Here is a 12,500-nt window from a genome sequence, read left to right as displayed (position 1 = left end):
TTTGGTTAATTGATCTTGTTTGGTAACAGCTTGTCACGTGGCACTTCTGTCACGTGACAAGTTGTCAGTTGCCTGAAGAAGACCGTGAGATATGGTCACGACGTTGTGTTGCTTATGAAACATTCTCAATTTTAGTTCCAGATAACGATTTAAATCTACTCGAGTTACTTGTTCTTCTACTGAATGAATCAAAACATTCACGCTTATACCTTGTATGAATGCTAGATTAGATGTGCGAATACTACTAACGTTAACCCTGTGGGTTTTTGCTCGCACATCTCCACTCGACAATTCTGTGACATGTATTATTAATTTGTATTGTTTTATCTGTGGAAATAAAGACACCTATGAACCTATGAGGACGAGTATCTTAAGAATAGAATGCACTAGCGACAACAAGCCCTTTTATTTTCGCTGTAAGTGCTATCACTGCTTCATGCAGAAAAAATGACGAACCAGTAATTTTAAGATAGTACATGTAATATGTATTGCATCTGGAGATGTTGTGGAAGGGTTGCGTGTAAGACCGGTTATTGTAACTACTCTTAGGCTCTTATGCTTAAAATTTGTAAATTTTCCTTGTTTGAAAGTGGAGGGACACAAGATTTAATCAGCAATGCGGCAGCAAAATCCTGAAAAGGCATACATTAGTAAGGTTCAAACCTCACCAGAGTTTGTATCAACAACAGCTCAACTCGCATCCTGTTTGGCAACGTTTTTTTTTTGTCTTTCCCTTGAATGATGTATTCTTCGACTCTTAAAAAAGCAATAGCAACAAAAAGTAAAACAAGGGCATTTTTTTTAATGTCTTCAAACAGATGACTTGATTTCACACAACTAGGCCAGATCGAACGATGTAAGCTTACTAAAGTTAAAAATCTACCTCTTTACAATTTAATCTTTAAGCAGAATCGTTCCAACATTTCAGCCAAAACCGTAGCTCATCATATTTTAATACCGATGACCTTCTCCCACTTAAAGAAGAACCACGAATGTAATTTTCCGCACGTCGATCGTTCATTTTCTCCTTTCCTCCTCGAAAATATGGCGTGTGTATTTTAAAACGCCTTGATGTCATGTCTGGCCGTCAGGCGACCCAGGTTGGCCGCCATTTATGAATTCAATGTATGTCGGCGCTCATGATGGAGATGGAAATAGATTGTTTTTACTGAAAACATGAAAAGCGCGCCATGCTCCTTGTCGGTAATGTCCGGAAACTTTTAATTGCAAAATTACAATTATACACAGGAGCGCAACCCAACAATTTGAGATCACTTCCAACAGAACGCGCGGAGCAATCAGTTGTAGCATACGAAACATCAAGTCGCGATTTTCGTTTTATTTCTTGTTAAGCTTTTATGGCCGACGAACAACAGCTTGTATGACATAGTTTGTCTTTCATTAAGAAGGACAGCACTTACCCTCTGCTGACAAATGTTTCTTGAATTTAGTTGATGGCGGCTGGAGTGATTGGGGTAACTGGAGTCTTTGTACAAGGGTCTTTAATGGTATACAGATGCGGACAAGGGAATGCGTGAATCCAAAGCCACAATTTGGTAGGATAAAATGCAAAGGATCTACTACAGTTATGAGAGAGTGCACAAACACGTCAAGTTGTCTGCAAGGTATGTTACCAAAATCAACGCTGTTTGAGTTTCAATTGTTTGCAAACAGCTCCTCAAATACTGGTTAACACCTTCTTACTCGTCAGCTTGTCCTTTGTAATTTACAGAATGTTCATTCTCCCTTTGTCGCTTTTTTTTTGCGAGCTTTCCTCAAACAATTTCTGCTGAACTGTCCAGCATCCTGGCATTTGATACATTTGATTTCTTCAGTTGATCTGATGGAGAAAGCTAGGCGTTCCTCATACCTGTTGCACATTTCTTATTGGTTATAAGAAATAGGTGGCTAGTCAACACTGCCCGTTTCAAGAAAAGGATACAAGGTGTCATCATATCTCCATTAATTTACCGGGCTCAACGCAAATACATTTAATATTAGTCAATTATAACCCAGCTAACAATTGCGGAATTGCCAGTTATTCACTAGCCCTGCAATTTTCTTTATTAGAATCTCCCGTACGTTTTCAAACAGAGGGCAGTCCATCTACTGGAGTGATGCAAATTCACAAGAACAACACCTGGAGAGCGCTTTGTACCGCAAATTGGAATAATACGGAAGCAATTCTTGCCTGCCAAGTAAATGGCTATAACTACAGTAACGACAATTTTACAGGAAATTGGAAAACAGGAAATACAAGCTTGGTGAACATCACTTCTCATTCCTGTTCATCAATCATTCAAAGTTGTGGGTTCATTAACACGCAAATCCAGTGTTCAGGTACAATAGTATGAACAAAGAAAATCTCAGTCTTATCCGTATACCATCGCATAGTTTTAACACAGCAAGTCAACTAAAAACCCTATTTGTTAGTTTATAATAACCTGTGGCTCGCTGTATAAGAAAATGACTTACTGCTGGTAAAAAAAGGCAAGGCACTAATTGTTGGAAGCATGGCCACTAAGGTACAGTTGGGCTGAACGAGAAAAATGTCACACTTAGCTCTGCTGCAGAGCAGGACTTATTTAAGTCCAGCGCCCAAATCTCTAGACCACACGTCACCGTCTTTGGGACTGATGATTCTGAAACCGCTAACTTATTATATTGTACCCTGTTTCTTTAAGAAATGAAGGCCCAACTGGAACAGTCTCAATGAGTGGGCTTCCTCTTAAAACATTATCCTTGTTACATTATTAAATTAAGGATTTTAGCATCACCTATCCTGTTCAAAGTTTTAGTCAAACTGAGATAAACTGGAGATATTGAGGAATGGACAATGAACAAAAAACAATGGTTTGTTGCCAAAAAGAAACGTGGAGGACAATTAGAACCAAGCATTGCTTTCACTGATATGTCATTCTTTCAGTTCCTGTGCGCCTAAGTGGGGCGAAAGCTAAGTATGGTGGAAGAGTAGAAGTTTTTTACCGCAGAAGGTGGGGCAAGATCTGTCGCACTAAATGGGATATCAATGATGCCAAAGTTGTTTGTAAACAACTTGGCTTTAGAGGTGCCCTGGCCGAATTCATGACGGGAATGAATACCACTGATGAAAACATACCCGTTGTAATGTCAGATATAGCTTGTACTGGACAGGAATCCGTTTTAGCCCAATGTAATCGTTTAGATGGAGAGCACAAGTGTCCGGAAGACATTGGGGCTCAGGCTCTGTGTGTACCAAGTAAGTAGTCACTTTTCACCAGGACTAACAAACAGAAGGTTGTGACTAGAGACATTGTTTAACATTTGTGGGGAAAGCTAAATGTTATGTATTGTCAATTCCAAACAAACTTCAATTTCACTCTTTTTAACTCTATTTGGAACAAAAACAATGACATTTCTATTTGCACATTTTTATCTAACTAAACGATGGAAATCATTAGAAAACGCAAGGATCTAGCTACAATGTATGTGTGTACTGGTCGTTGTAGCAAAGCAGCTTTCGAGTTCATCATTACTACCTAAAACTGAACACTCGATAATGGAAAAAATGAAAGAAATAAAAACTTGCAGAAAAGGATTATGGTTGAAATAGACGAATTTTACAGGTAACATTTGTATAAGAATAAAATGTGTTTGAAAATAGATGAAATGACAAGAATCTTTAAATTGAAAAATATATTTACTGCGAAAGGCTTGCAAAAACCGATGAGAAATGTTGCAAAGTAATTTATTCAATACAACAATTTTGTTCTAGACAACATGGAAGTTCTGGAAAAGAAAATATTTAGTTCTAATCTTGGTGGCACTAAAACCGTGCAATGTTCCTTAAAAAAGGAAAACCAGAATGAGCATGAGATGGTTAAATGGTATAAAATTGGCACCACTGCTAGTGAACTCAATCCAGACGAAAGAATTGAGGTAAAAGGCGTCACTTTGACAATAAAAAATGTTCAACTGGATGATGGGGGAACATATGAGTGTCGAGGACAACGTTACACTCGATTCTACACAGTTTACGTCAATGGTAAGTTTTTAAGTGCTTAGAAAACCATCAATATGCCACAAATCATTATTATCAACAAGAACAACAACAACATAATAACAGGGCCGTAGCCAGTATGAGGCAATCTAAGGCACCTACCTCAGTCATTTCTTTCGTTTTTTATTTTTTATTTTATTTTATTTTATTTTATTTTTAATAATACAGGATGTCAGTACTGTAAGCGTCAAGAACACCCTAAATACCTATGAATATAACTTGCCTTAGTTATATTTTTTTCTGGCTACCGCCATGAATCAAGTTTATCCTCCTCATCATCATAAACATCAGCTTAAATTTTCATCTCCATCAACATTATCCTAATCATCAAGATTGTCACCTCCATGATCTTCATTGTCCTCATAAATCTTAAAATTCCTCTAATTTGTCTGTGTGATAAAGAGTAAATTCTCTCTACTTCGCCCCCCCCCATTCCGATGATGTTGTTTTAAAAAGCGACCAAAGGCTTGCACAGTATTTTGCATCACATTATCAACATTGGTATGGGGGGAAGGGGGGGAAGACCAATTTGTTTTGTTATTGCGTGCCAAATGATGCTTAAGCTGGAATTTTTCCCAAGAGTTTTGTCCAAGATTGCAGGTAGATTAATTTCTCGTCTACTTCCGTCAGTGTCACTCGACTTAACATTAGCTCTTTAATCACGACTATCCTCGCTATCATTTGCGTTACTTTTTCCTTCTTAGAACATTCATTTCATTGCACATTACCAGCAATTACAAATACTTTTCATAAGAATTCTATCAGTCATTTATCTTCATTAGAAAACATTGTCAGTCTCTACGTAAAGAAATCATTGCAGTTATGAAGCAACTAGATCAGTTGCAAAAGAAGCCTGAAGAATCAACAGGACTTGAATCCCATGAAATTGCACTGCACTTGCTCTACCATCTGTCCTTTCAGGCCAACTGGGAGCTGGTCGCTTGTAAGTTCGTATTGTAACCCGTAATACGTGGCGGGTGAATGATTTAGGGTGCTTGTATGAAATATTTCATGGGTTTGCGTCCTGTTTAAGATTGGATTGTTTCAGGCTTCATTCGCAACTGACCAAGTTGCTTCATAACTGCGATAATCTGCACAAGCGCAGTTATAATGTACGAACTTTTTACATATTCTCTCTATCATATCATCATTACGATGTGTTATAACTGCAGAAAATTTATCCATTCCTTTTTTTTCCTTAGCCGAATTTAAAAACAAAAGACCACAACAAAAACTTATACCTGGCAAACCTGGCCAAATAAATTGTACTGCAGAAGGAAATCCTCCTCCTCAATTTGAATGGAGAAAAAACCATAACCTACTCTTGGAGGATGACAGATTCACACAGTTGTCAGATGGCAGTTTGCAGATCGATACAGTTCGGCTAGAAGATAAGGGAGTTTACGAATGTTCCATGAAACAAACCAAAGGACGTGACAGAATCACTGTTTATCTCCAACATATCAACGTGTCTTTCATAGGTGGGTAAAGGTGGAAATGATGAAGGTCGCATTCGTAAAGAAATCAGAAAAATTCCACTTCCCAAAAGCTATCTGAAATTTGGAACATATGAAATGAAGTGTTGATAGAACTCACTGGGAACTCGAAAAATTCCGATCCCCAGATGGGATTCGAACCCACGACCCTCCGTGATCTAGTCGGATGCTCTAACCACTGAGCTACTGGAGACTCTATGATGAGCAAGGGTAAAACAGTAACGACAATTTTACAGCCAATTGAAAAAGAGGAAATACAAGCTTGGTGAACATCACTTCTCATTCCTGTTCATCAATCATTCAAAGTTGTGGGTTCATTAACACGCAAATCCAGTGTTCAGGTACAATAGTATGAAGAAAGAAAATCTCAGTCTTATCCGTATACCATCGCATAGTTTTAACACAGCAAGTCAACTAAAAACCCTATTTGTTAGTTTATAATAACCTGTGGCTCGCTGTATAAGAAAATGACTTACTGCTGGTAAAAAAAGGCAAGGCACTAATTATTGGAAGCATGGCCACTAAGGTACAGTTGGGCTGAACGAGAAAAATGTCACACTTAGCTCTGCTGCAGAGCAGGACTTATTTAAGTCCAGCGCCCAAATCTCTAGACCACACGTCACCGTCTTTGGGACTGATGATTCTGAAACCGCTAACTTATTATATTGTACCCTGTTTCTTTAAGAAATGAAGGCCCAACTGGAACAGTCTCAATGAGTGGGCCTCCTCTTAAAACATTATCCTTGTTACATTATTAAATTAAGGATTTTAGCATCACCTATCCTGTTCAAAGTTTTAGTCAAACTGAGATAAACTGGAGATATTGAGGAATGGACAATGAACAAAAAACAATGGTTTGTTGCAAAAAAGAAAGGTAGAGGACAATTAGAACCAAGCATTGCTTTCACTGATGTGTCATTCTTTCAGTTCCTGTGCGCCTAAGTGGGGCGAAAGTTAAGTATGGTGGAAGAGTAGAAGTTTTTTACCGCAGAAGGTGGGGCAAGATCTGTCGCACTAAATGGGATATCAATGATGCCAAAGTTGTTTGTAAACAACTTGGCTTTAGAGGTGCCCTGGCCGAATTCATGACGGGAATGAATACCACTGATGAAGACATACCCGTTGTAATGTCAGATATAGCTTGTACTGGACAGGAGTCCGTTTTAGCCCAATGTAATCGTTTAGATGGAGAGCACAAGTGTCCGGAAGACATTGGGGCTCAAGCTCTGTGTGTACCAAGTAAGTAGTCACTTTTCACCAAGACTGTGTATTCAATCTATTCGTGACAAACAGAAGGTTGTGACTAGAGACAGTTTTTTAACTTGATCATCCTCATCAGTGTATTGTTTAAGATTTGTGGGGTAAGCTAAATATTCTGTACAGTCAATTCCAAACAAACTTCAATTTCAATCTTTTAACTCTATTTGGAACAACAACAACAATAACATTTCTAGTTGCACATTTTTATCTAACTAAACGATGGAAATCACGAGAAAACGCAAGGATCTAGCTACAGTGTATGTGTGTACTGGTCGTAGTAGCAAAGCAGCTTTCGAGTTCACTATTACTACCCAAACTTGAACTCTGGATAATGGAAAAAAATAATGAAATAAAAACTAGCAGAAACTGATTATGGTTGAAATAGAGGAATTTTATAGGTAACAGTTATAGAAGAATAAAACGTGTTTGAAAATAGATGTAATTACAAGACTGAATCTTTAAATTGAAAAAATATATTTACTACGAATTAAGACTTGCAAACACCGATGAGAAATTTTGGAAAGTAATTTCTTCCATACAATAATTTTGTTCTAGACAACATGGAAGTTCTGGAAAAGAAAAGCCTTAGTTCTAATCTTGGTAGCACTGAAACCGTGCAATGTTCCTTAGAAAAGGAAAACCAGAATGGGAAGGTTAAATGGTATGAAATTGGCACCACTACTAGTGAACTCAATTCAGACGGGAGAATTGAGGTAAAAGGTGGCACTTTGACAATAAAAAATGTTCAACTGGCTGATGGCGGAACATATGAGTGTCGAGGAGAACGTTACATTCGATTCTACACAGTTTACGTCAATGGTTGAGTTTTTCAATGGTTAGAAAGCCATCAATATGCTACAAATCATTATTATCAACAAGAACAACAACATAAGCACAGGATCGTATGAGGCAATCTGAGGCACCTACCTCAGTCATTTCTTTCGTTATTTTTCTTTTTTTTTCTTTTTAATAATACAGGATATCAGTACTGTAAGCGTCAAGAACACCCTAAATACCTAAGAATAGAATTTGCCTTAGTCATATTTTTTTTTTTCTGATTACCGCCATGAATCAAGTTAATCCTCCTCATCATCATAAATATCAGCTTTTAGTGGACTAATGCAAATCCTGCATTTTGATAGGCTACGCTAATAGAGGACTATTATTATTCGTTTCATTCCCAAATAAATATTTCTTTAACTTGCATTTGCTAACTTTATTATCGCCTTTTTCTGTCCAACTTGTTGGGTGATACTAAAACAATTAGACTCCTCGCCCTTAAGGGCCACGGGTCTAATTGTTAAAAATTTTACCTTCATCAACATTATACTAATCATCAAGATCATTACCTCCATGATCTTCATTGTCCTCATCAATCTTAAAATCCTTTGTACCAGGTAGATTTAATTTCTCGTCTACTTCCGTTAGTGTCACTCGCTTTAACATCAGCTCTTTAATCACCAGTAACCTCATTGTTTGTTTATGTGATCTACTGAGAAATTGGTTTGCAACTTAATCATTGCGTTGCTCTTTTCTTGTTTGAACGTTAATTTCATTGCACATTACCAGCAATTACATATATTTTTCATAAGAATTCTATCAGTAATTTATATTCATTAGAGCATTATCAGTCTCTCAATGAAAGTAACCATTGCAGTCATGAAGCAACTGTAGATCAGTAGTTATCAGTTGCAAAACAAGCCTGAAAAAACACGGCTTCAACAGGACTTGAATCCATGACCATGAACCCCAAGGTCATTGTGAGGGTGGCCGACAAAAATAATATGTACATTTAGCCAAGCCTAAGAGCGGAACTCCCTGGTTATTTATTCTTACTGCCTGTAGAGTTAGTGAACAGAAAAGGTTTTCGAATTTTTCGCGTTTTGGTGTTTGCGACTATTACTTAATCAAATCATTTTCTTCGCTTTCTTCCGTAGAAAAATGCATTTCCTAACTAGTGATATTCCACGGTAAATTTCATGCAAAAAACCGATATCGCATGAATCACGACTACCACAAGTGACGCATACGGAGAACTGGACTCTCTAATAACTCCCATTTTGATCATGTCGGCAATATCTTTTCTCAGTGATTTTCTGATGCTATAAGGTACTGGGTAAGGTCTTGATCTAACCGGCTCGTCTGAAATGAGTTTAATATGATGCTGAACGAGGTCTTTGATACCTGGTGCTTCAGTAAACAAATTCATGAACTGTTTAGCCAGATCCGTAAATTCATTCCGTTGCTCATCCGTCAGATTTGGTCCGGTTTTAACATCCTCGATCGATTCCTTGTCTGCATATCCACCAAGCTCTAAAAAATCAACGTTTTCTCCCTCTGCTTCGTCAGCTTTAACTCCACAGTCGACAGCATCGTCTAAACACGTAGCGCCTACTCCACCAGCTACTGCTCCTTCCGCCGTAGTCTCCTCTCGCTCAAAGTACTTTTTAAGAAGGTTAGCGTGGTAGACTTTCTCTTTGCCTTTTACTTTCACTTTGTAGTCATTGAGACCTACTAAAGAACTAACTTCAAAGGGGCCCTTCCATGCACTGCATAAGTAGCTTGTTATGGTCGGTAGGTAGCAGTACAAGCACTTTCTCACCTGACTCGAACATCCTAACTTAAGATTTGCGGTCGTAATAGTGCTTTTCTGTCTGCTGGGCTTTCTCCAATTCACTATGGGCGAGTTTAAGGGTATCTACGAACTTCTCTCGTAACTCGAAAACGTATTGGTAACTGTTCTTTACCTCAGGCTCGTCAACTTCTTTCGTCCACAGCTGTTTGAGTATAGCCATTGGTCCTCTAACAGCTCTTCAATATAACCGCTCGAACGGTGAAAAATAAGTGGACTCTTAGTGGGGAACTTCACAATAAGCGAACAACAGCGGGTTTATATAGCGATGCCACTGTCTTGCGGCTGCTCACTACACAGTCTCTTCAGCATAGACTTCATCGTTCCGTTGAACTTCTCCGTCAAACCGTTACACATCGGGTGATATGGTGTTGTTGTAAGCTGTTTAATGCTAAGTAGTCGGCTGACTCTCATGCAGTCAGAAACAAACTGCGTACCCAGATCACTCAGGATTTCTTCGGGTACTCCTAGACGGCTGAAGATATATACCAATGCCTTTGCTACAATCTGTGTGTCAATGTTTTTTAGTGGCACAGCCTCAGGGTAGCGAGTCCAAAAATCTACAAGTGTCAATATATATCTGTCTCCTCCTTCATTCGGGGGACTGATAGGACCAACAAGATCTATTGCTACTCTCTTAAAGGGTTTATCAATCAGTGGCATATTCTCCAACGGTACCTTCGGCACTGATCCCTTACTTACGGTCTTCTGACAAACGTCACAGGCCTTGCAAAACCGGGCTACGTCACCTTGAATTCCAGGCCAATAAAATGCACTCTGGATCTTGTCTGTTGTTTTCTTGATGCCCATGTAACCGCCCATGATCCATCCGTGAGCTACTTCCATTATGGGGCGTCTCAACTTCTCAGGTACCATAACTACTTGTTTAAGCAGTTTACCACCATTCACGTAAGGGTGCTTGTACAGGCGGTACAGTATTCCAGATTTTTCTTCAAATGAAATCTTCGCCTGGCCCTTCACTAGCACACCGTCTCGATCCCAGTACTTACGCAGACTCTCACCTTCTCGCTGCATCTGCTTGAGCTTCTCTCTATCCACAATAGGGCTTTCACGAGTACTAGGCACCTTTAAGGTCGTGCGTTCATCCTTTTTCTTGGCTTGACTTCGGGTAGTTACTGCACAAGCCTCTTGCCACCTGGGATCTGGATTTTGTGCGTCCCTTGCATCACGTACATTACCAATAATTAGGTCGTAGATAAGATCTGAAAGGCACTGCGTTTCTACATGACCCTTAAAGATAAGGCGTATCAACATAAATTCTTGCTATAGGCACCTTCCTCGTTGTGTTGTCAATAAGCACCATGACGTTAAAGTCTCCGGTGAACTGATCCTCGGCAACAAGGTCCTTCTTGGCCACAATTCCGTTGCAACCAGTATCTCTTAAAATGTCGACACTCTCCTCTCCAACTCTGCCCTTTACAACAGGCATCTTACTTCTTTCTCTAGTTAAGGGTTCAACACAGGCATTACTTAGCAACGACTTTCTTTCCAAAGGCTAACAGAAGCTGATCATTTTGAATACACGACTTGACTTTCTCGGGGATCTTTACCTTGAGCTCCTGACTTCCGTCCACCTAATGGACAGTTCCTCGCCTCATGATCTTGCTTGCCACATAGGAAACACTTTCCTTCTAGAGTTGGGCAGTTAATTGCTTTGTGTCCGCGGGCATTACACTTGTAACAGTGGAGAGCTGTTGTGTCACTCTGTGCATTCTTTGTTTCTTCCGCCTTGGGCTGTGCTAGCGGCTTCTTGGTCGCAGAGCTAAACAGGTGCTTTCCATGTGCTTCCAAGTATTGATCGGCGATTTTCGCTATCTGTTCAAGCGTTTCCGGGGCTCTTTCACGAAGGTGAATAGCTAACTCTTTTGGACAAGAGTCAATAAAATGTTCTTCCACAATTACATCTTTTAGTCCTTCAAAAGATCGTTCAGTGTACGACAGTTCCAACCAACGCAACAAGTATCTATCCAGTCGTACTATAAACTGTTCTGGGCTCTCGTCAACTTCCGGCTTTGATGCTCTAAATTTACGGCGATAACCATCCTCCGTAAGGTCATATCTCTTCATTAAAGCTGGCTTTACACGGTCATAATCTTGGGCTGCTTTATCAGATAATCTGGAATAAACTTCTAGCGCACGTCCAGACAAAACAGCACTAAGTTTCGAGGCCCATCCTGTCTTCTCCCATTTAGCTGTCGCTGCAAATCTTTCAAATCTTTGTAAATAAGCATCCAAGTCGTCCTTGCCATCGACAAATGAGGGAAGCTTGGGTGCCTTGGCCCTATCCTCTCTCACTTCAGGACGCCCGTCAGCACTCGCCACAGCCAAACGTGCAATCTCCAACTCGTGTTCTCTTTTTGCCGCTTCAATAGCTTTCTATTTCAACTGCTCCGCTTCCATCCCTAATTTTCTTAGTTCGCGTTCTGGTCGCCTGGTTTCTCTTTCCTCGTCTTCCCTTCTTCTATCTTCTTCGAGTAAACCACGTTTCTCTTCCTTTTCTTCTCCTAATTGCCTCCTTTTTCCTTCCCTTTCTTTCAATTGTCTACGTTTTTCTTCCAATATACCCCTGTAAAAAAAAATGTAAATGCTTTCTTTATAGTGGAAGTACACTTAGCTATCAAGCTAGTTTACAGGTACTCCACTGTTAACAAGGTGAAAGTAACAATTGGCAAACTTAACAGAAACATATTAAGAACCCCAACTGGCGGGAGGCAACCAGTTGGCTATTTACAAAGCATGGTAGAGTTGAATCCGGGACAACCGGAAACAAATCCAAACCAGAGGTTATAACGGGATTTGAACCCGGAGCAGCCGCGTGCAAACCCAACGCCCTAACCACCGGACCATAAAACAGAAGCATCGGACCGAAAATACTTAGATTTTGTTCGCTTGATTTATGGAAAACAATAACAGCATTCTAAAAGCTTATTCTACGCAAAAAGTAGGTTCTGGAGGTAATTTTGAGAGTGGAAATCAAGGTTACGCGGCAGACGGCAAATACAAACTCACGATTTAATTCAGTTAACACACCAGAAAGACGCTAACCTCATTT

At 39.6% G+C, this 12,500-nt stretch overlaps 1 protein-coding gene and 1 non-coding gene across 2 annotated transcripts in view; one reads left to right on the top strand and one right to left on the bottom strand.

Annotated features, from left to right (window-relative positions):
• Positions 1 to 12,500, top strand: part of LOC138055649 (hemicentin-1-like) — a 72,430-nt gene that overhangs the window by 24,009 nt on the left and 35,921 nt on the right. The window contains exons 2-8 of the mRNA XM_068901534.1: positions 1,452 to 1,625; positions 2,071 to 2,340; positions 2,927 to 3,238; positions 3,755 to 4,024; positions 5,242 to 5,520; positions 6,463 to 6,774; positions 7,351 to 7,614. Of these exons, the coding sequence (XP_068757635.1) occupies positions 1,452 to 1,625; positions 2,071 to 2,340; positions 2,927 to 3,238; positions 3,755 to 4,024; positions 5,242 to 5,520; positions 6,463 to 6,774; positions 7,351 to 7,614 (1,881 nt within the window). The remainder of the gene's footprint in view (positions 1 to 1,451; positions 1,626 to 2,070; positions 2,341 to 2,926; positions 3,239 to 3,754; positions 4,025 to 5,241; positions 5,521 to 6,462; positions 6,775 to 7,350; positions 7,615 to 12,500) is intronic.
• Trnas-aga (transfer RNA serine (anticodon AGA)) lies at positions 5,656 to 5,728 on the bottom strand. Its single transcript has one exon. It is a non-coding gene; the product is annotated as a tRNA-Ser (tRNA).

Source organism: Montipora capricornis, chromosome 7 (genome assembly GCF_036669925.1).
Source record: "Montipora capricornis isolate CH-2021 chromosome 7, ASM3666992v2, whole genome shotgun sequence".
NCBI lineage: Eukaryota > Metazoa > Cnidaria > Anthozoa > Scleractinia > Acroporidae > Montipora > Montipora capricornis.
The sequence above is the reverse complement of the archived record's forward strand: the minus strand, read 5'-3'. Positions and strand labels throughout refer to the sequence as shown.